Source organism: Neovison vison, chromosome 3, assembly GCF_020171115.1.
Source record: "Neovison vison isolate M4711 chromosome 3, ASM_NN_V1, whole genome shotgun sequence".
Taxonomy (NCBI): Eukaryota; Metazoa; Chordata; class Mammalia; order Carnivora; family Mustelidae; genus Neogale; species Neogale vison.
Genome location: NC_058093.1, coordinates 217,544,834 through 217,567,472, shown reverse-complemented (window position 1 = coordinate 217,567,472; position 22,639 = coordinate 217,544,834). Strand labels below are relative to the sequence as shown.

Genomic DNA, 22,639 nt, shown 5'->3' with positions numbered 1-22,639 from the left:
TCATCAGGACCCGCCGCTGCTAGCGAGGAAGAGGAGTAGATGGCTTGAGAGCGCTTATTCCGCACGCCCTCGGTCCTAGAGCTGCGGGTCTAGCTGGCAGTAGGGAGAAACCACTGCTCACACACCAGGCACTGGGCGCGGAACAGTGCGTGGGCGCAGGTCCGGCGGGGCGAGGCGGGGCCGAGCGGCGCGCGACCCTCCGCGCGCTCAGGGAGTTACAGACCCGGGCGGCCTCTCTGGCCCCCACTCCCGCGGGCTCTATGACACCGCGCTGGCTCGCGGGACGGGGCGGGGTTGGTTGAAGGGGAGGAGACCACTTCAAGCTGTACATCTCGCGGTGAGCCTCGAGCGGAACTATCTCGCGAGACGTAGAAAGTACCGCGCTTGCGCGTTGCAGTAGCGCCTGGTGGCCTTGGCAGGTCTTCCGACGGTTGTGTGAGGAGAGGCAATCTGTTCGGAGGCTACTGCGTTCTCTCCACAAGTCCTTGTGACTCGCTACCATGAGCAGCACCTTAGCCAAGATCGCGGAGATTGAAGCCGAGGTAATGGGCACAGGTGGCGCTTCACTCTCCTTCAGAGTGTTCCTCTTTAGGTAGTGTTGCTCTTACCTATACTCCCTTCAGCGGCGTCAGGACTGGCCCAGCGTTCTTCGACTCCGCTTTTCCCAATCCTGCGTTCCCCGACTCCCCTCAGCCTTCGCTGGATCCCCGCGACTCTCTCAGCCTCGTTCCACACCCCTGCTCCTTGGTTGGTACCCCGTTCCGTGTTCGGCTCCTGTCCGAACATCGATCCTCTCAGTCTTCCTTTTTTGAGAACAACACAGTCTTCTCCGCCCCCCTGTTCCAGCCCTAACCCGCTCACGCACTCAGTATCTTTGATCATCTCCCAAAACCCATCCCCCTTTCCCCAATCTTTGAAGACAGCGTTTCCCAGAGTATTGGTCCCAGGAATGGATCTGGGATAACTATCTGCAGTAGATGTTGATTCAACCTGAATCACTAGGTGATTCTGTTGTTTGAAGTGCTCAGAGCCTTTTAAAAATCCCGAAAAGTGGTGACCTTACATCAGATCGTGCATGCCAGGTACAAGCAGTAGAAGAGGACTTCGCATCTGAGTTTTAGTCTGATCTTTGGGTGCTGATTGCAGTGACCTTGGTCATGTTTCTTCTGTTTGGGCCTCAGCTGTTTGCTTTGTAATGAGGGAAATGGAGTGGGTAATGAAGAGGATGACTTTTCACTCTTTTTTATGTCTGACTAAAATGGGTATATTGGCATCAGGTAGGATCTAGAAAAAAATCTTTCCCAGCTCGGGGGTGGGAGTTCATTCTGGGTATTCTACCCTGTAGGAACTGCTTCTGATTTATGGCTGTGATATCCTTCCTTACAGATGGCTCGGACTCAAAAGAACAAGGCCACAGCACACCACCTAGGGCTGCTTAAGGCTCGCCTTGCTAAGCTTCGTAGAGAGCTCATTACCCCAAAAGGTGGTGGTGGTGGTGGACCAGGAGAAGGTTTGTGTTTTTCTTCAAAAAGAATTTTTTTTGGTATAATTTCTGGCAAAATAATATAGGTGTATCATTTAAGGTAATTTAAAAATTTCTATTATAGTAGATTTGTATTTTATAATCCTTAATTCATGAGTTATGTTTATTTAATTCTGCTGATTTCAAAGGCAAATGAATATTGTCTAAGTGATAAACTAGAGTTTTATGTATATACTGTATTTAAAAAAAATTTTTTTTTTTTTTTAAATAATCTCTGCACCCAAGAGGTGTCCCGAACTCAAGATCTTGAGATCAAGAGTTCCATGGTCTTCCAACTGAGCCAGCTGGGCATCCTTAAGAATATCCTGTATTGATCCAAAATAGGTTTTCATTGGCTTACATGAATACATAGATACATCATCGAGGTAAAAAATAAGTAAAGAAATTGATACAAGGCGAAGTGAAAGTAGGAAGAATAATTTGAAGCCAAGAGAGATAAGGTTAGGACCAAAAATAATGTCATAAAATCTATATACTTCCCAGAAGAGGGCCATGAATTTGGCTTCATTTGCAGACATTTAAAAAGAGAAAAAAAGAAAAAGAAGGAAAATCCAGTCAGTCATACAGTTCCTAGAGTTTGTAAGACAAAAAAAGAAACCCATTTTTATTTTATTTATTTATTTAATTTTATTTTTAAAAAACTTTAACTTCTTTTTTTACTTAAAATTAGTTTTTTAATTCTAGTAACATTAACAAACAGTGTTATATTAATTTCAGGTATACAGTATAGTGATTCATCAATTCTATACTTACTCAGTGAGCATCACAATACATGGGCTCTTAATCCCCTTCACCTATTTCACCCATCCCCCCCACCTCCCTTCTAGTGACCATCTGTTCTCTATGTTTAAGAGTCTAATTTTTTGTTTTGCTTTTTGCATTTGTTTTGTTTGTTATAGTCCACATATGAAGAAACTCATTTTTTAAAGATTTTATTTATTTGAGAGAGAGAACACATATGCATACACGCACAAACGGGGGTGGAGGATAAGGATAAGCAGACTGCACTGAGGGCAGAGCTCTGTGTTGGGCTTGATCTCTTAGCCCTGAGATCATGACCTGAGCCAGAATTAAGAGTTGGCAGGGCGCCCCACCCATCTTTACATGCATTATTATAAAATGTTTGTTAAATACCGTGGGTACCAGAAAGGTGTATAACTGTGGTAGAGGAATAAAGTTTCTAAATAAATACTCCATTAAACAGTGTTAGGGACACCTGGATGGTTTAGTCCGTTAAGCATCTGCCTTTGGCCAGGTCATGATCTCAGGGTCCTGAGATCCAGCCCTGTCTGGCTCCCTGCTTCTCCCTCTACCCCCCGACCCTGAACACTTGTGCACTCCCTCTCTCTGTCTCAAATAAATAGATAAAATCTAAAAATAAATAAGCAATGTTATTGCTATTTTGTGTGCTTAAGCTCTGGAGAGGTAAACTGTAGAAAGTTGGAGAAATATGTTCTAGATGGATAGACTGCCAGAATGTGAAAGGAATTTCATGAATCTCAACACTTCAAGAGATAACTTTCTTCTTCTTTTTGATATTTATTGATGTTTTAGGTTTTGATGTGGCCAAGACAGGTGATGCTCGAATTGGGTTTGTGGGTTTTCCATCAGTGGGGAAGTCAACACTGCTTAGTAACCTGGCAGGGGTATATTCTGAGGTGGCAGCCTATGAGTTCACTACTCTGACCACCGTGCCTGGTGTCATCAGATACAAAGGTGCCAAGATCCAGGTGAGTCAGGCCTCAGGCCACAAACTGAAAGAAATCCATTCTTTCATTCATGTAAAAAGCACTTATTGGAAGCTCTCTGTATGGCAGACCTGATCTTTGATCTACTGAGGCCCTTCCTGTCTAGCAAGGAAGATAGAGCAGTACATAAAGACAGTAATGCAGTGGGATAGTGTTTGTGAAAACACAGAGAAAGAAGGAACTATTTTTTCACCTGAGGATATTGGGGCAAGGTCTGGTAAGAGTTAAAATAAGCTTCATGTAGAAAATAACAGTGCAGGTGGGTCTTGAAATTCAGGCAGAATTTCATCAGCCAGAGAAGGTAAAGGGCAATTTCAGGCAGCCATAATGGTAAATAGCTTGCTGTGGTACAAGCTGAGGCATGGGACAGGAATGGTAGAAACTGAATCTGGATAAGTAGGTTGGAGCTGAATTATGAAGGGCTTTGTGTGCCTGCTAAGACAGTTGAATTTTCTCTAACCTGTAGCTAGGAACCATTAGAAACTTCTTAATAAAAGAAATAACGTAAGATCCTTTTTATTTTTTGTTTTTGTATTTTTTGATGAGATCCTTTTTAGAAGATAACTCTTGTCTGTGAGGCCTAATGAAGTTAAGTCCTGAGAAGTTTTTCTTAGGTGACTGATTTAGGGGTAGCAAATAAAGAGTCCCTCTGGGTATAAAAGAAGGTATATGTAAATGTAAGCTTTAATGGGTCATATTCTTACTGGCTTCATAGCTGAGAAGTCAAGATTCTGAATTCCATACATTTGAATTTAGGCCGGAGGGTCCCAGACTTTCTTGGCTCACAGCACCCTTAGTGTCTTAGCAGTTATTTCCTGACACCTTTTCTTGTCCCAGTAATTTTTTTATCATGCTCCAGGCCAAAAGAAATACCTAATGGGTCTGTTTGTTAGGTCCAAACAGCTTAAGTATTTATGTCCTTACAGCCACAGTTATTTATTTACCAGTGGGGTGTGTGCATTGTTGGGTACCACATAATTTCTCAGACTTTGGAATCAGACTGGATACAATCACATTTGTTAACCTTTTTCACATTGATTTTTGTGTGGTGCTTTTTTACCATAGCAACTAATGAAAAATCTAACTTCTCAAAGATTTGGATATGACAACTGAAAGCAGTGTAGTTGGATGTAATGTTGAAATTGTGAGCTGTGTGGAGCTAGTAGTTCTTCATTGTGTGACATATATCAAGAATTACTGTTTCTCTTGGAAATTTAGAATATCCTGTGCCACCCTTAAGTTCCATGTGGTGCTCCAGAATCCCTTGGCTCATTATTTGGGAACTGTTGGTGTAAGCATTTGTTTTCCCCCCTGCTGAGCTACACAGTGAGTTGTGAGGTACATTTGTGCTTCTTTATTGATCTGAAGTAGGAAGGGACCAATGTCCTGGTGTTCTGTTCTTTTCTTTTTTTTTTTTTAAGATTTTTATTTTTTTATTTGACAGAGAGAAATCACAAGTAGGCAGAGAGGCAGGCAGAGAGAGAGGGGGAAGCAGGCTCCCCGCTGAGCAGAGAGCCCGATGTGTGGCTTGATCCCAGAAATCATGACCTGAGCCGAAGGCAGAGGCTTAACCACTGAGCCACCCAGGCGCCCCCTTGGTGTTATTTTCAATGGCTTTTTTTCCTGGCCATGCAAAGACTGTGGTGGGACATGGACCTTTCAGGGACTCCATGCCCAAATGTATATAACAAGAATGAGGATGCTTGAGCATATCTGTACTACTTCTTGATGCCATCTGGTTTTAGAGTCTTGGTGATAATCACAGTTTTAGCAGCTCAGAGAATAACTTCTTCCTTGATGAGATGTTCTTGACACCTCTTTCAGAGCTTTTGAGTATATCAGAATAAAAAACTATTTAACCCTCTCTTTCCTTTTCTTTCCCACAAAGCATTCCTTTCATTGTTTCCTGACCTGTTAGCCACCCCCCCTTTTTTTTGCATGATGCTTTCTTTTCTGCCTGTGCACTTTCCTTCTCCCCCACCCCCCACCGACTTTAGAAACCAAGTTAAGGTGTGCATGACAGGATGAAAATGAACACCTTTGAATTTTTTTTTTTTTAATGTTTTCTAAATAGCTGTTTTGTGGCAGAGTACTCATTATCTGTGACATGGATGAAGAGGTATACAAAGCTAGAACCATTTAATAAGAATTATAAGGAGGGAAATTTCTGGTTTTTTGTTAGGAAGGATGATGGTTTTAACAGTAAAGTTGCCTAAAAATGGAATGGTACCTCTTGAGGTAATAAATTACTGTGTGTGGAGGTCTTTTAGGTAGTGACTGAACCACCACTTACTGGGGATGTTATAAAGCAAACTGATGTTATCACATAGGCAGATACTAGCCCGCAGAATGGATGTTCAGTTATAAAAATTATGGGGCTTATTTTCACCTTCCTAGGGTCCCTAGGACTCCTCTTGTCCTGTATAAATAATTGACTTGTACATTTAGCTGCTTTAACCGCTAAAGGCATTTGAGTTTGAGTTAGTTTAATATTGAATTCTTAAAATCGTACAGTTTCATGATTTAAAAAAAAAAAACTACTCTTGTCTCTTGGTTGTAATATGAAATTCAGATGTGTAAAGCATGGGTTATTTTTTGAATGAAATTTAGTTTCCATGTCTACAGCCATAGCATCCTGATATTGTCTGAAATTTAGTTGCCATGTTTAAATAGTTTGCTGTGGGGTGCCTGGGTTGCTCAGTCATTAAGTATCTGCCTTTGGCTCAGCCCGCCATCAGGCTCCTTGCTCAGTGGGAAGCCTGCTCCTCCCTTTCCCACTCCCCCGATTGTGTTCCCCCTCTCTCTCTTTCTCTCTGTCAAATAAATAAAATCTTAAAAAAAAAAAGTTTGATGTAACTTTAAAAATAATTTCTGTCAAGAAAAGTTAAATTAGGTTGTATTTTTACTTTTGTAGGGGCTTCAATAAATTTCCCGGTTTTCAGTTATGATAGAAAGCCTGTGCTCTTTTCTCTTAGCTTAATATTCTTTCTTTCTGATGGCCTTTTATAGCCATATTCTAGGTTTCAGAGTTTTAGATTATCCAATAGATTTTCTTTTTTGTGTTTTTGAGAACATTAGCTAGGCTCAGTATACACTTTTGAAGCCTTTTGCTGATATATGTGTGTATATATGTATTTTTTAAGCAGAAGTAATATATATATTTTTTTAGTAGACTGGGATTTACTGAGTGTTAGAAATAGATGGTAGAGGGCGCCTGGGTGGCTCAGTGGGTTAAGCCACTGCCTTCGGCTCAGGTCATGATCTCAGGGTCCTGGGATCGAGTCCCGCATCGGGCTCTCTGCTCGGCAGGGAGCCTGCTTCCTCCTCTCTCTCTCTCTGCCTGCCTCTCTGCCTACTTGTGATCTCTCTCTGTCAAATAAATAAATAAAATCTTTAAAAAAAAAAAAAAGAAATAGATGGTAGAATCTTTGGGAGAGTTGAAGTAGACTCTAGACTTAATTTCTAGGAACAACTGATGGTGATGTTCAAACATCTTTATTGAGGTATAATTCACATACAATAAACTACAGATAAAGCATACAGTTTGCTAAGTTTTGACATAGCTATATACTAGTGAAAACATCATCACAATCAAGATCATAAACACACCATCCCCAAAAGTTTCTGTATGCCGCTTCCCTCCTGATCCCCTTTATCTCCAAGCAATTACTTATCTACATAATTTATCACTACAGATTAGTTTACATGTTGAGTTTTACATAAATAAGACCATGTGTAAATATAAATGTACTCTGTTTTAGGTGGCTTCTTTCATTCAGCATTATTATTTTGAGGTTTATTGTATCATTCATGTTGCTGCCGCTTATGTGAACATCCTACCTAATCACAGGAGAATTAGCAGGAATAGATTAACATTGCTGGAATAGTCACTAAACTACAGACCTTATTCAAATTTTTACCAATTTTCCCACCAATGTCCTTTTCTAAGATTTTATCTGGGATCATCCTGTGTTGTGTTTATTCTTCCGCCATGTGTGATAGTTACTCAGTCCTATCCCTAAGACCTTGACACTTAAAGAGTATTGATTAGTTGTTTTGTAGAATGTCCCTTAGTTTGGGTTTATCAGATGTTTTCTCACAATTAGATTGAGGTATTATGTATTTTGTCAAGAATACAATGAAATGATGGTGTGTCCTCAATGCATCTTACAGGATTCATGATGTTTTATGTCTTAATTGGTGATGTTGACATCCATCAGTTGGTGGTATCTGCAGGATTTCTCTACTGTAAATCTATTATCTTTCTTTTTTAAAAAAGTTATTATCTTTCGGGGCACCTGGGTGGCTCAGTGGGTTGAGGCCTCTGCCTTTGGCTCAGGTCATGATCCCAGGGTCCTGGGACTGAGCCCTGCATCCGACTCTCTTCACGGCGGGGAGCCTGCTTCCTCCTCTCTCACTCTGCTTGTGTCTCTGCCTACTTGTGATCTCTGTCAAGTAAATAAATGAAATCTTTTAAAAAAAATACTATCTTTCTGGGGTGCCTGAGTGGCTCGGTCAGTTAAAGAGGCTGCTTCGGCTTGGATTTTGGTCCCAGGGTCATGGGATCGAGCCCCATATCTTGCTCCCTGCTGAATGGAGAGTCTGTTTCTCCCTCTCCCTCTGTCGCCGCTCTGCCTGTGTGCGCACTTGTTCTCTCTCTCTCTCTGTCAAAATCTTTTTAAAAAATTATTATTTTTCTAGTCAACATAAATTATAAAAGGGTAGTTCAGTTTGGTGTGTTGTATTAGTCTTAGAGGTGTAACATTATTTAGCGAAGAATAGGGAGGAGCTTTGAGTAGAAAGGAAAAGTTGAACTAAGCACCTCCTGAATTAGTTCTTTTTCATTTTGGTTTATTTAGCTATTTTAAAAATTTATTCATTGTAAGTTATCTCTACACCCATCATGGGGCTTATTAAGACTCAGAGAATCAAGAGTCTTAATGCTTCTCAAACTGAGCTAGCCAGGCACCCCCATGTGGTTTATTTAACATGAAATATATTTTTAGAATGTCAGGTAGGCTTATAGAAAAGGCTGGTTTTAAATGTTTTGATAAGCTGCCACTCTGTTTCTGGTCCATTTATGTGGATAATTCAATATTGGCCATATAGAAGACCCTTGATATTTCCAGATCTTTTATATGCTCTTAACTGTTTTCAGTGGACTCTTTAAGGGTTTATAAATAATAGTTTGTAATTTTGCTGAGATGTGCATTTGATTTGTGTGCTATGAAGTTGGCTTTTATGTTCTTACTGTTATGTACATACACTATGACTTCTGTGAAGTTTTACCTTTACTGCATTTTCTGGCAATTACACAGTCATTTTTCAACTGGGACACATCAGAGTCACCTGTGGAACCTTTTGAAGTACAGATCAATATCTGAACCCTATATTGCCCTTCTAAATTAGAATTTGTAAGGATGGGTGCTTGCTTTGGCAGCACATATACTAGAATTTGTAAGGATGGGGCTTGGATATCTTGGATATCTGCATTTTTAATGGTTTTACAGGTGATTATTATGTTCTTGCCTGGTTAAGAATGACTGCAGACCCCTGGGGCTAATAATACATTATATGTTAACAAAAAAAATTTAAAAATTAACAAATTGAAGAACAACAACAAAAAAAGAATGCAGAAATTTTTGTAAATTGGAGGATTTGCAAAGCTCTCAGTATGTATCATGTGAATATCAAGATTCAACTATTATCCGCAGTAAGGAATTGGTGTGGAGGCTCTGAAAAGAAGTGTATATATATATTTAATATATAAAATATATATAAAAAATATACATTATATATATACAATATTATATTTATCTATTTATTTATTTTAGAGAGGTGGTGGGGAGCAGAGGGAGAGAGACACAGTCTTAAGTAGGCTCCACACCCAGCATGGGGCCCAACATGGGGCCCAACATGGGGCTGGATCTCACAACCCTCAGTGACCTGAGTCAAAATCAAGAATCAGACACTTAACTAACTGAGCCACCCAGATGCCCCTAGAAGATAATAATGTAGAATAATGGGTTTGGCCCTCAAAATGTGAGTTATAATCTTACTTGATTTATTAGGATTGCGATTTTGGGCAAATCGCTTAACCTCTGTAAATCTCAGCTAATATCCTTATCTCAGGGTTGTTAGACATTTTATTTTTATTTATTTAAAAAAGATTTTATTATTTATTTTTTTGACAGACAGAGTTCACAAGCAGGCAGAGAGGCAGGCAGAGAGAGAGAGAGGAGGAAGCAGGCTCCCTGCAGAGCAGAGAGCCTGATGTGGGGCTCCTGGGATCATGACCTGAGCCGAAGGCAGAGGCTTTAACCCACTGAGCCACTCAGGTGCCCCTGTTAGGCATTTTAAACTAGGTAAAATACATAAAAAACTTACTAAAAAGTATATAAAAAAACTGACATTTAAGTGCATAGTACACTCCTAAAGAAGGTTGGATTTGGATCTTTTATACTTTGGATACTTGAAATCATTCTGTTTGTTCAGATTTATGACTTCTTTTCCCCTTCTCTTCTTTATCCTGTCCTTAATCTTGCAGCTCCTGGATCTTCCGGGTATCATTGAGGGTGCCAAGGATGGGAAAGGTAGAGGCCGTCAGGTCATTGCAGGTGAGTGGTCCAGAGCCACCATCCTGGGATATCATCCCTTTATTGGGTACTGCTCCTTTAGTTGGGGATTCTTGAACTTAAGAGAGTTTACCACAATGAAGGGCATAGTTTTACCTGACTTCTTACTGGAGTAGGATGTCAGAACTTGAAGGGATTTCAGAAAGTAAGTCCACATCTCCATTTGAGGAGAAACACTAAGGACGGGAGAAGTGAAGTGCTTCAGTCCATTGTTGCCCTAGTTGTGGCCAATTCAGAACTAGAACTTGGGTTTCCTGACTCCCATTCATGCCTTGCCTTCTTTTCTTCTTTTACTTGAAGTAAAATATAAAAGGGTCATCATAAATTGCAACAATCTGCTTTCCACTTTTCCTCACCTCCACAGTCATTCCCCATTGGCAACTATTATCAACTCTTCAACTGTTCCTTTTGTTACTCACTTCATATTTTCATATATTATGCTTATATTGCTATTTCATGTTTAATTAATTTTAGATGTCATTTATTGGTTTCATGTTATGGTGGAGAATTAGCTCTCCTCTATACCTTTTTTCTCATTTCTTTTTTGAAGATTTATTTAATTATTGAGAGAGCATGAGCAGGGGGAGGGGCAGAAGGAGAAGCAGGCTCCCTGCCAAGCAGGGTGTCCAATGCAATGCGGGGCTCTATTCCAGGATCCTGGGTCCATGACCTGAGCCAAAGGCAGTTGTTTGACCAATTGAGACACCCAGGTCCCCCCATTTTTTTTTCCAATTTTAATTTTAAGTAATCTCTGCACCCAATATGAGGCTCAAACTTAGCAACCCCTAGATCAAGAGTCACATGCTCCACTGACTGAGCCAGCTTGCCCCCTCCTTTCAAATAAATTATATCACAGTTTTTAGTTAACTTACCAGTCATAGTTTACATTATCATCTAATGAATATGTAACTTTTGTTCAATGCTAATTCTTTTCTCTTAAAGTCTATTTTTAAAATTTTCATGGAATTAATGATTGTTTCTTTTTTTGTTTAATTTACTTTTCTGTGCTTGCTAATATTTTTCAAATGTCCTAACAGATCAAATGCCTATTAGTCAGTATTTTCCTAGATAGTTAAATATAGCTCCAAATCAGTCTGACTGAGTCCGTTCTTTCCCCAAACCCTGACAGTACCCTTGTATACCCTGTCTTCTTGCTTTAATTTGGATTGGTTGCAGCACTGTCCAGTAGAGGAAATGGTCTAATTCTGTGTTCTCCACAATGGTAGCCCCTCGGCATGTGTGGTTATTGGGAGTGCTTTAAATGAGACTAGTGTGATTGAGAAACTGAATTTCAAATTTTATTTTATTTTAGTTAGTTTAAGTAGCCCCAGGTGGCTAGGGAGTCTGTATTGCACAGTGCAGCTATAGATTTTTTGCATGGCTATCAGTATGAGGCTCTCTTCTATGTCTTTTTGTGGGCTCCCCTATTTCCTGGAGTCAGTGTCTTTTTTGGGGTCATTTTCATCTTTTCCTGAAGCACAATCTTTAGTAAACTTCCAGGAAAAGGATAAATGATAGGTAAATTTTTGTCTTTTCATGTTTGAAAGTATTTTTATTCTATCCTTATATTAAATTATTCATTTAGCTATTTATAGAATTATGTATTAGGGTAATTCATGGATGAATATCAGAAACATTATGCTAAATTAAAAGAGCCAGGCACACAAGACTATATTTTGTATAATTCCATTTATATGAAATTTTTAAAAATGTAAACTAACCTGTGGTGATAGGTGACTGACACAGATCAGTGATTGGGAATCAAGAGGAAGATTGATTTCAGAGGTGATGGAAATGTTCTCATACTTCCCTGTGGTGGTTATATAGGTGTATACATTTGTCTTTAAACCATATGCTTAACGTGGACACAATTTGTTTTTTTGTAAATTACGCTGATAACATATATGTAATATGTATATGATATATATGTTTGTGTATATATATATAATTACGCTGATAATAAGTTGACTGAGAATTTGCCAAGCATACAGTCTTATGTTTTTAGAATCTGTTTTAAATCTTTCTAAACTTTTTCAGGGATTTAGGTTAGTGCTCGGTTCTTACCTTCATTCTGACTTGTTTTTCAGCTAGTGTATCTGGAAGTTAACACATCTAGATATACCAGTGGAAATATGAGGCACATATTGCAAATTGATTTCTGGCATAGACTTTGTAACTTTAAGAACTTCATGTATGTTTTCGTATTTATAAAAAAAAAAAATCCTTTGTCTTAATGGAACTCCACTGCCCCCCACCCTAGCCAGCTTTTGAGTATTTGGCTTAGATAAGTTTTCAGTGAACTTTGCTTGGATATGAATTATTTTTTCCATTCTTCAGTGGCCCGAACATGTAACTTGATCCTGATTGTTCTGGATGTCTTGAAACCCTTGGGACATAAAAAGATAATTGAAAATGAACTGGAAGGTTTTGGCATTCGCTTGAACAGCAAACCCCCCAACATTGGCTTTAAGAAGAAGGATAAAGGAGGCATTAATCTCACGGCCACTGTAAGTGGAGATGATATGGGGCAGGCTGCTGAAGGGACTGGGGTCAAGAGTGAATTGAGGCACAGGGATATTGACCTTTGGAAATTACCTGGCTACTGCCAGCCCTAACAGAGGTAACACAGTGACCTTCTAAGTTTCAGAGTAGGACAAGAATCAGTCTCAGACTTAACTTCATTTCTTCTTTTGGGTTATTTATTTGGTGTGATATGGAAATATAGACCAGTTTTATTTTTATTATTATTTTTTCTTTATAGACCAGTTTTAATGCTTACATGAAGTAGATGGCTGCTAATGTGTTTTCATTCATTCAGTGCAGGTTTATAGGGTGCCCACCATGAGCCAAGCATTGTTTTAGGCTCTTCTTGGACAGAGGGATAGGTTGGAATGGAGAGCAAAATAGGCAGAAATCTTTCCTTATATTCTGTGTGGAAAAGTAGTGAACAAAATTAATGAGTTAATATGATATATTAGATGATGTTAAATCTAAGGCCAAAAATAAACTAGGAAAAGGGATGGAGAGTGTTGGTGGGAGAAGTGATTAGAGAAGTCTTCACCAAGGTGACGTGAAGGGGTGAACAGAAGGTCTATCTAGGGAAAGAGCATTCCATATAGAGGGAATATCCAAGTGCAAAGTCCTGAGGTAGAGCATGCCTTTGGATGTTTGAGGAACAGCAGAGTGAGCAAGTAGGACAGTGGTAGGAGATAAAGTCAGAACATATGTGCTTTTACTTTTTAGGAGATGGTTAATTCTTGGTTGGGTTCCTGTCAATGGAGTGAACATGATTTGATTTAGGTTTTGGTGGAATCAGTCTAGCTGTTTGTTGAGAATAGATTGGATTGGGTTAAGAACAGAAGAACAGAATCAAAGAAGCCATTTAAGAGTTTATTGCAATAAGCCAATCAAGAAGTGATGTTTCTCAGACCAGAGTTGTAATAGTGGGAGAGATGAAAAGTGGTTGATTATCAAAAGATTCTGAAAGTAGCTGGTAGGACTTACAATTACTAAAATGGTAAGACTTTGAATAGGATAAGGTTGGAGGAGCGGGGAAGATAAGGGTATTGAGTTTGTGATGCTAGACACCCAAGTATGATCAGACAGGCATATGAGGAATTATCTAGACTGGAGGTATAAATTTGGTGAATAGCAACTCTAGAGCCATGAACTCATCTGAGATAACTAGGAAATGAGTATAAATAGAAAAAGAAGTTCAAAGATTGAGTCTTATGGTCCCCCTCCAGTGATTATAGGTTGAGAGTTGGGAAGAATCAGCAGATAAGGTTTTTTTAGACGAAGAAGGAGGAAAACCAGGAGAGTTTGGAATCTTGGAAGTCAAGTAAAAAAACTGATTTAGATTGGAGGAGTGATCAACTCTATCCACTTCTGCTTGCTTCTCATTATAGAACATTTAACATTCAGAGGTCCAGGTGAAATGACTAGCACAGAGTTAAGGTGTCCTGCCCAGAAGATCTTTCTCATTATCCTGTTATAATGGTTGAATTTGACCATTTAGTATTCTTTCGTGTGTGTGTGTGTGTGTAAGTAAACATTTAGTATTCTTTATTTGTTTGCTAAGGCTACCATAATAAAGTATCATAGATCGGGTGGCTTAAACAACAGAAATTTAATATGTCTTAATTCTGGAGGCACTAGGTATCTGAGATCAAGGTATGAGCAGAGTTGGTTTCTTTTGAGGCCTCTACTTGGTTTGTAGATGGCTATCTTCTCCCAGAGTCTTCACATAGTCTTCCTTTATGTGTCTGTATCCTAATCTCCCTTTCTTCTAAGGATGTCAGTCACCTGAATTAGGGTTCATCCATATGACCTCACTTTAACTTAGTTGCTTCTTTCAAGATGCTATCTTTAATCCTAACGGTCACATTCTGAGATAACTGGGGTTAGGAGTTCAGCACATGAATTTGGGTGGGAGTGATTCAGCCCACAGCACCTTCACTTGAGTTTGGAAAGATTATTAGTTTTCAGGTATTACTTGATGAAAGTCAGTTACTCTCATCGAGAATAACAGACTTTAGAAATGAATTTGTACTTTAGGATTATCCAGGCATGATGATAGATACTTTTGGGAGATTTTTTTTGCTCTGTGACCACTTACTGTCTTCTGTGCACATGCAGTGCCCTCAGAGTGAGCTGGATGCTGAAACTGTGAAGAGCATTCTGGCCGAATACAAAATTCACAATGCTGATGTGACGCTGCGTAGTGATGCCACAGCGGACGACCTCATCGATGTGGTGGAAGGAAACAGGTGTGATTAAGTGTACAGTCTGGTGCCCAGGTTTGAATTTGAAGTCTTGTAGTGGAAACAGTATTGGATTATTAAGCTGGAAGACATTGATTCTAACTGGCTGTGCTACTATCTCAAATAATAGTGGGCCTTGGTTTTTTAGCTGTAAATCGAAGGGTTGGTTTTGATTTCTAACATTCTTCTTTGGTCTGAAATTTGATTACGGTGGTCAAAATCTCCACTTCTGTTACTTGCTGTGAAGTAGGCCATTCCCTAAGCTGTGTCACATGATGGTGGAGGAGAGCAGTTCTCAGTCTGCTCTCAGAATTAATCCATCTGAGAATTCCTATATGTTATTGTATAGAACTCAGAGTTTGCTGGGCTGTATCTGTTCTTTCTAAGGGTAACCTAAAAGTGTGTAGCTGAAGCCCTATTCCATGAAAAATTATTATTAGTATTTTAAATCAAATAATAATTTAAGCCACTGTTAAAATTTTTTGGCATTTGAGCATAATATTCTTCAGTTGTTTTCCTATTCGTTTGTTCTTTTTTATTTGATAGATTTATTTGATTCTCATTTGAAAACAAACAAAGGCAATTCTTTGTGTTAGGCATCGTATAAGTGGAGGCAATTGAAGCCTGAAAAGTTGTGGCTTGCTATAAATTATTAGTATCCTTAGCTGCTGTATTGATATGGACATTAGGATTGTGACACTGTTAGTTGTTATGTTTTTTATTTTAAAAAAATTTTCATGAAATATATTGTTAAAATATATTTACACTTACGGTATATAAAACAACTTTGTGGGGACGCCTGGGTGGCTCAGTTGGTTGGACGACTGCCTTCGGCGTGATCCTGGAGTCCCGGGATCGAGTCCCACATCAGGCTCCCAGCTCCATGGGGAGTCTGCTTCGCTCTCTGACCTTCTCCTCGCTCATGCTCTCTCTCACTGTCTCTCTCTCTCAAATAAATAAATAAAATCTTTAAAAAAAAAAAAAACAACTTTGTGGAAATTGACTCTCAGACTTGCCCAAGGGATTTAGATCTAGGAAGTGACAGAGCTGGGAGTAGATTGAGTCTGTGATTCCAAAGCTTGTGTTCCTTATGATACTTCTCAGTTAGCTGCATGGCTCAGACTTGGGCCTGAGTTTTGTTACTTTTCAACTCATAGTTCACTTTTTGGATATTCTACCTTACTTTGATAGGAAGCCTTTTTGGGGGTGGGGTTGAGGGGTTGATCTGACTCTTACGTTTTTCAAGTCTATGATTTGGGGTCCTGGGTCAGGGGATGCTGATATTCACAGAGAGTCTTGTCCACAGCTCCAGACTAATGTCCTGTTTTTCTTTTACTTCTGTAGAGTTTATATACCTTGTATCTACGTGTTGAATAAGATAGATCAGATTTCCATTGAGGAATTGGATATCATCTATAAGGTGCCTCACTGTGTACCCATTTCTGCCCATCATCGCTGGAATTTTGATGACCTATTGGAAAAGATCTGGGACTATCTGAAACTAGTGAGGATGTAAGTCTTAGTAGAAAGGGTCATATTGCTGTAGGAATTAAACCAGACTATCCTAAAAGGATACTGTTTGGAGCACATTGACCTAATTTGTCTCTTTTTGGAGATATAAATAAGTAAATTTCTGTTATCTGCTAGGCCATATTGAGGACACTTTCTTCCTTAATTGGAGGTTATCTACGAACTTTTCAGGGGTGATGGAGGGTTGATTGCATTTAATACATGGAACATTCTAAGAAGTAGGCAACCTCTGCTTCCTCTCTGTTCTAGTTACACCAAACCTAAAGGCCAGTTGCCAGATTATACATCTCCAGTGGTGCTGCCTTACTCTAGGACTACAGTGGAAGATTTTTGCATGAAGATTCACAAAAACCTTATCAAAGAATTTAAATAGTAAGTATCATGGACATGTAGTGCCTTCTTTTCCCTATGAGCTCCTGATTCCAATAACTAGCAATTCTTGGGGTACCATTAAAGAAAATGGCTTCAGAGGAGTTGCAAATATGCTTGCTTGGGTAGAATTCTGCAGTGTCTTTCTAAAACCATGCCAAGTTGGAGCAGGAAGTGCTGTAGAAGCCTTGTCAGGTCAGGTGGGCTGACAAGAATGAACGAATGTTAATTCTTCTTGACAGCATCTTACTGGACTCCAGTGGGTACTGAGACCCCTTCTAAACCTTAAGTATGCTTTAATGCCCTTAAATCTCCTTCATATACTTTCATTGCTGATACAGGCTGAAAAAAAAAAAATTTCTGACACCTTATTTTGAACTCATTGAGCTAATTTTATTTACCTTGATTTATTTTTCTGAAGGTTTATCTGTGAGAGAGTGTGCATGTACATATGTGTGGGGACAGGGCAAAGAGAGAGGGAATCTCAGATAGACTCCTTGAGTACGGAGCCTGACATAGGGCTTGATCCCACGACCCTGAGACCATGACCCGAGCCTAAACCAAGAGTTTGATGCTCAAACAGCTGAGCCACCCAGGCACCCCTGAGCTAATTTTAGACTTACAGAAAAGTTGAAAAAAGAGTACAAGGGGTTTCCTTATATCCCTTAACCACTCTTCTGACATTATCAGCTCACGTAACCACTGTAGAACAATTTTTGTCTATCGCTTGGTGAATGGATAGAAAGATGTGGTGTATGTACACACAATAGGGTATTATTCAGCCATAAAAAAGATTGAAATCTTGTTATTTGCAACGACATGGAGGGAGCTAGAGAGTATAATGCTGAGTGAAATCAGTCAGAGAAAGACAAATACCATATGATTTTACTCATATGTGGAATTTAAGAAACAAATGAGCAAACGGGGGGATAACAAGAGGAAATAAGAAACAGACTCTTTAACTATAGAGAACAAACTGATGGTTACCAGAGGGGAGGTGGTTGGGGGAATGGGTGAAAGGGGTGATGGGGATCACAATTGATGTGAACACCGAGTGATATGTGTTGAATCACTATATTGTATACCTGAAACTAGTATAACACTGTTAACTGGAATTAAGATAAAAACTTTAAAAAAATATTTGTTTCTAATCCTAAGAAATACTTGTTTCTGATCCTAAGAAAGAGTGAAGACATTTATCTTACATTCCTTTGATCTAAAACAACTGTATTCCACGTGCAGCTGCTAATTTCCACTAACCTTAGACCTTTCTTTACATTTTGGCATATACTTGAATCAGCGAAGGAGAGTCTTGTGAAGTTAGATAAACTTCATAGATTTTATATAAGTCTTGCCTTCCATGGTGGCAGAACACTTTTCTAAGCCTCTAGAACTGTAAGTTAATGAAGGAATTAAATGAGAAGGGAGAAAAATATTTTTAAGAAAAGGCATTTCAAAGCAAATGGAATTTTATTTGGTAACTATTTTCCTGTTTTTTTTTAAAAATTATGGAACAAATAACATTTTAACCATCTTTTTTTTTTTTAAAGATTTTATTTATTTATTTGACAGACAGAGATCACAAGCAGGCAGAGAAGCAGGCAGAGAGAGAGGAGGAAGCAGGCTCCCTGCTGAGCAGAGAGCCCAACGTGGGGCTCGATCCGAGGACCCCGGGATCATGACCTGAGCTGAAGGCAGAGGCTTTAACCCACTGAGCCACCCAGGCGCCTCACATTTTAACCATCTTAATAGAAAAAAATTTCAGCTTTAGACCTGCTAATTACAACATCTGTCCTTGTTGTATTCCGTTTGTGTCCTTGAATACAGGCACATGTCCTTTGATCATTTACTATGTGTTTTCTATGTTGCAAGATACATCATTTTATAATCCCATTTTTCCTATTTATTGCTACTTTACATAGTTTTCTTGTCTTCACACACAGACCTTTCCCTTTTAATTTCTTTAATCCAGGATTCATGATAATATGGTCTTTGGTATGTTTTGCTGCATTGCTCCAAAAGGGCTGGACCTATTTACATTGCCATCAACAAAATGGGAGGCACTGATGTTACTGCAGGCATTGAATATGATTGCTAAAAACTAGTTTTTTGGGTGCCTGGGTGGCTCAGTAGGTAGTGTCTGCCTTCAGCTTGAGTCATGATCTGAGGGTCCTGGGACTAAGTCCCGAATTGGGCTCCCTGCTCAGCAGGAAGTCTGCTTCTCCCTCTCCCCTCCCCCTGCTCATGTGCTCATGTTCTCTCTCTAGCATGCTCTTTCTTTCTCAAGTAAATAAATAATCTTGGAGTGCCTGGGTGGCTATCTGTTTTCTGTGTTACAAGATTCACATCATTTTGGTTGATTGAGCAATTGCCTTCAGCTCAGGTTATGATCCTGGAGTCCTGGGATTGTGTTCTGCATCAGTCTCCTGGCTCAGCAGGGAGCCTGCTTCTCGCTCTGACCCTCTCCCCTCTCATGCTGTCTCTCTCTCTCTCTCAAATAAATAAAATCTTTAAAAAATAATAATCTTAATAATAAAAAAAAAGACAAAACTAGGGGCGCCTCGGTGGCTCAAATGGTTAAGCGTCTGCCTTTGGCTCAAGTCAAGATCCCAGGGTCCTGGGATCAAGCCCTACATCGGGCTCCCTGGGAGCCTGCTTCTTCCTCTCCTTTTACAACCACCCCTGCTTGTGCTCTCTCGCTCTGTCAAATAAATAAAATCTTTAATAAAAACCAACTAGTTTTCTGGTTTAAGATTATAAAATAGTTACCTTGCATTTACCTTATTAGTGCATTGAAAATTTTATGTCTTATAAATGCTTTTGTATTTGTTCCTGTTACCTATTTTTTGTTTTTGTTTTTTGCAAAGTGAAATCTTGTTCAATGATTTCTTTTTGGAACATAGGTTATTATTATTATTATTATTATTATTTTAGATTTGTTTATTTTAGAGATTGGGGAAGAGAGCACATGGTAGGGGGTGGAGGGGCACGGAGCCCTATGTGGGGCTCTATCCCACATCCCTGAGATCATGACCTGAGCCAAAATCAAGAGTCGGACACTTAACCAACTGTGCCACCCAGATGCCCTAGAGCATAGGTTTTTAAAGATGTTTTGTTGCAAAGGCAACAAATGGTGTGGCCACCATTTTCTATCCCTTGGTACATAGTTCTTAGCCTTTGTGAGGCAGGTCTCAGTGTCCATCACTAACATAACATATTTACAGTATTGGAGGCCTATAGATAAAAAAAAAATTGCTGGTTCAGTCTGCTTCTCCTTCCCCCTGCTGCTGTGTTCTCATTTACTTTCTTTCTCCCTCTCAAATAAATAAAATCTTAAAAAAAATTACTTTCATAAATTCAAAAAAAAAAAAAATCTGGAGAACATACCAGTTATGGTGTCTTGGAAGGGAGAGAGAATCTTCCTAGCAAGGCTAAGGAGGGAGGTCCTATATTTCTGAGTACCCACTGATGGCTTAAATAGATCCAATAAAAATTGGTGTTCTGTAGCAATCTATAATTGACACCATAAGAATTTCTAATCTGAATTATTTCAGAGTATTTTTCTATAATCCATGCTTTCTTTTAATTTTAAGCTAGTCTTGTTATATTTCTCATTTGTGTTTTTTCTCTTTGACTTTCCTAAATTGACTCTGGAACAAGAGGAACCACACAACTTCCAGAAGTCTTTGCTACTTTGTATGTGAAGGCTCCATTGTGCCATACTGCTGGGGAAGCTAATGCCTATGGGCTTTGAATGTAGTCATTGACTGGGGTGAGGGGATGTTGCAAGCCTAGGGTTCTTAAGAGGTGGAATGCTAAATCTAAGCAGAAAGCTGGCACCCTGGTAGCTAGGGTAGAAGCTAGGTGATTATTTACACTGACTTTTTTTTTTTCCCCCTTCCATACAGCGCTCTGGTCTGGGGTCTCTCTGTGAAACACAATCCTCAAAAAGTGGGTAAAGATCATACGTTGGAGGACGAGGATGTCATTCAGATTGTGAAGAAGTGAAACCTTCCCCCTACCCATCTGCTGGGCCAACCATAGCAGCTATTCCCATAACCAAGCTATTCCCTACCCCAAACCCTTTTGAGCTTTGGCAGCCAGTGAATCAGGATTTAGGGGAGGGAGATGAAGGCATCCAAGCTGGAACTTTACTTGTCTTAACTTGGTGTCACCTTGTAAATTAACTGCATAAACGACCTGGTAGGCCAAGCCAGCTATGTGCAGTTCATGTGTCATCAGCATTTGTTTTGGGTTGGACTGAATGAGGACGGGTATGTACTGTGAGGCATCTGCAGAAGGGGTGATTGGGAGCTTGGTCTTAAGTGTGGAATGGATCAAAAATGTGACTACAACATCTTACTTGATGTTTAGTCATGGGAAACCCTTCCAACTGGATGTGGCCTTCACTCCTTTCAAGTGGTCTTTTGCAGGTGATATTGGAAAGAGGAAGGACATGATGTAAGTTAACTGATAATTCCCTGCAAGGCTGGTCAATTTGGGATATAGTGTCATGTGACAGTTGAGTAAAGTATTCTAACCAGATGCATCAAGAGTTTGAATTGCATGGCCACTTCTAATTAGCTGTGAAACCCTGCATAAATTACACAACCTTTATAATTGTCCCATTTCCTTATGTAACACGGAGATGGTGATAGCACTTACCTTTTAGATTGGAGACTGTTAGTATTAAGGGAGAGATGGTAGTTGTAAAATATTTAGTGTAGTATCTGGCACAGAAGTACTTAGTGAATGTTGGCTGTTACCACTGGTCACTTTCCTTTACCTGAACGGAGCAGGTTTGTATATATGTGTATGTATGGAGGTGGGATGTATAAGGGAAGGTGGGGTCGGGACTACTTGAGAGGGTACTCAGGAACATAATGAGAGTTTTTGGGCTGGGAATACAGGGATATAAAGGGATCATCCCGGTACTAGGAAATTCATAGGCAGAAATCTTTGGTAGACTGGGTTGGTGGTAATCATGGCAGAGGGAGGGTGTGCTTATGTAGGTAGTTAAACAGAAGTCTAATCTTGGTAATCGACTGACTTTCTCTTTGGTGAAAAAGAAGTCAAAGATTATTTCAGTATGGATTACAGGGATGATAGAGAAGGGTAGTCCCTGAGAAAATCAGGAATGGAAACAGATTTGCAGGAAGACAGTTTGATTTTTAGATGAAGTGAGCTAGAGCTTCTAGCAGGTTGTGAGGGATGGGGATGTGGGATTATCCACATCAGACTCAGCCTTTTCCAGTACTTGTTATTCATGCTACCTTAGTAACAGTTGTTTCTAGGATCATGTTTCTGGAGCTTGGGGTTAGCATTGTCTCCCTATCCAGGAGATAGGCCTGGTATCCCAGTCACTTTGCAGGATATAAACTTTGATATCACTGTTGCATTCATGATAGGTATCAGACCCAAATCTGGACCTACCCCCAGCTGTTTAGAGAAACATCGGCTTTCTGAGCTATGGGCTTTCCAGCAAGGTTTGCTTTCCAACCAGAGAAAATACTGGGTTTCAGAGAAATCCTCATGTTCAAATTCACATCATTGAGCAAGGATTTAGCACTGCCAGGATTTGGGTAGAAGAGGTTGCTGAAATCTAGTTCATCAAAGACCCCAGGATGTGCTTTGAACAGGCCTTGCTTCCATCATTCAGCATCCTCCTCTCTGCCTGTCAGTGACCCCTTGATGCTTAAGGAGAGCATTACCCTACCATTTTCCTTTCTTTCCCTTTTGGGCTTAGACTTGAGAGTTCTGGGAGAGGAATCCTGGCAGGGGTAGGGCTGCTAAGGAGAGGCATTCCTTTAGTAAAGGCTTTCTCTTCATGGACTCCCAAGATTACAAGGTTTGGCTGTTATAGCATGGCTCGAATTTCCTGTATGGTTACACATTCCATTTCTTTTGTGATTTTTTTAAAAAGTTCGTTTATTTAAGCAATCTCTGCACCCAGTGTGGGCCTCTACCTCATGACCCTGAGATCGAGAGCTACATGTTCTACCCACTGAGCCAGCCATGTGCCCCTTTCCTGATTTTTTTTTAGCACATCAT

At 39.7% G+C, this 22,639-nt stretch overlaps 1 protein-coding gene across 1 annotated transcript; it reads left to right on the top strand.

Annotated features, from left to right (window-relative positions):
- Window positions 1-339: 339 nt before the first annotated feature.
- DRG1 (developmentally regulated GTP binding protein 1) lies at window positions 340-21,133 on the top strand. Its single transcript, XM_044243878.1, has 9 exons — window positions 340-542; window positions 1,387-1,510; window positions 3,098-3,273; window positions 9,839-9,908; window positions 12,264-12,433; window positions 14,565-14,695; window positions 16,034-16,201; window positions 16,469-16,591; window positions 20,497-21,133. Exons 1-9 carry the CDS (start codon window positions 501-503, stop codon window positions 20,594-20,596), a joined length of 1,104 nt encoding a protein of 367 aa, XP_044099813.1. The 5' UTR covers window positions 340-500; the 3' UTR covers window positions 20,597-21,133.
- Window positions 21,134-22,639: the final 1,506 nt, after the last annotated feature.

Coding starts and splice junctions, on each gene's coding strand:
- DRG1 (XM_044243878.1), top strand. CDS start 501: ATGAGCAGCACCTTAGCCAAGATCGCGGAGATTGAAGCCGAG. Junction 1,511..3,097: donor TGGTGGTGGACCAGGAGAAG/GTTTGTGTTTTT, acceptor TTGATGTTTTAG/GTTTTGATGTGGCCAAGACA. Junction 9,909..12,263: donor AGGCCGTCAGGTCATTGCAG/GTGAGTGGTCCA, acceptor TCCATTCTTCAG/TGGCCCGAACATGTAACTTG.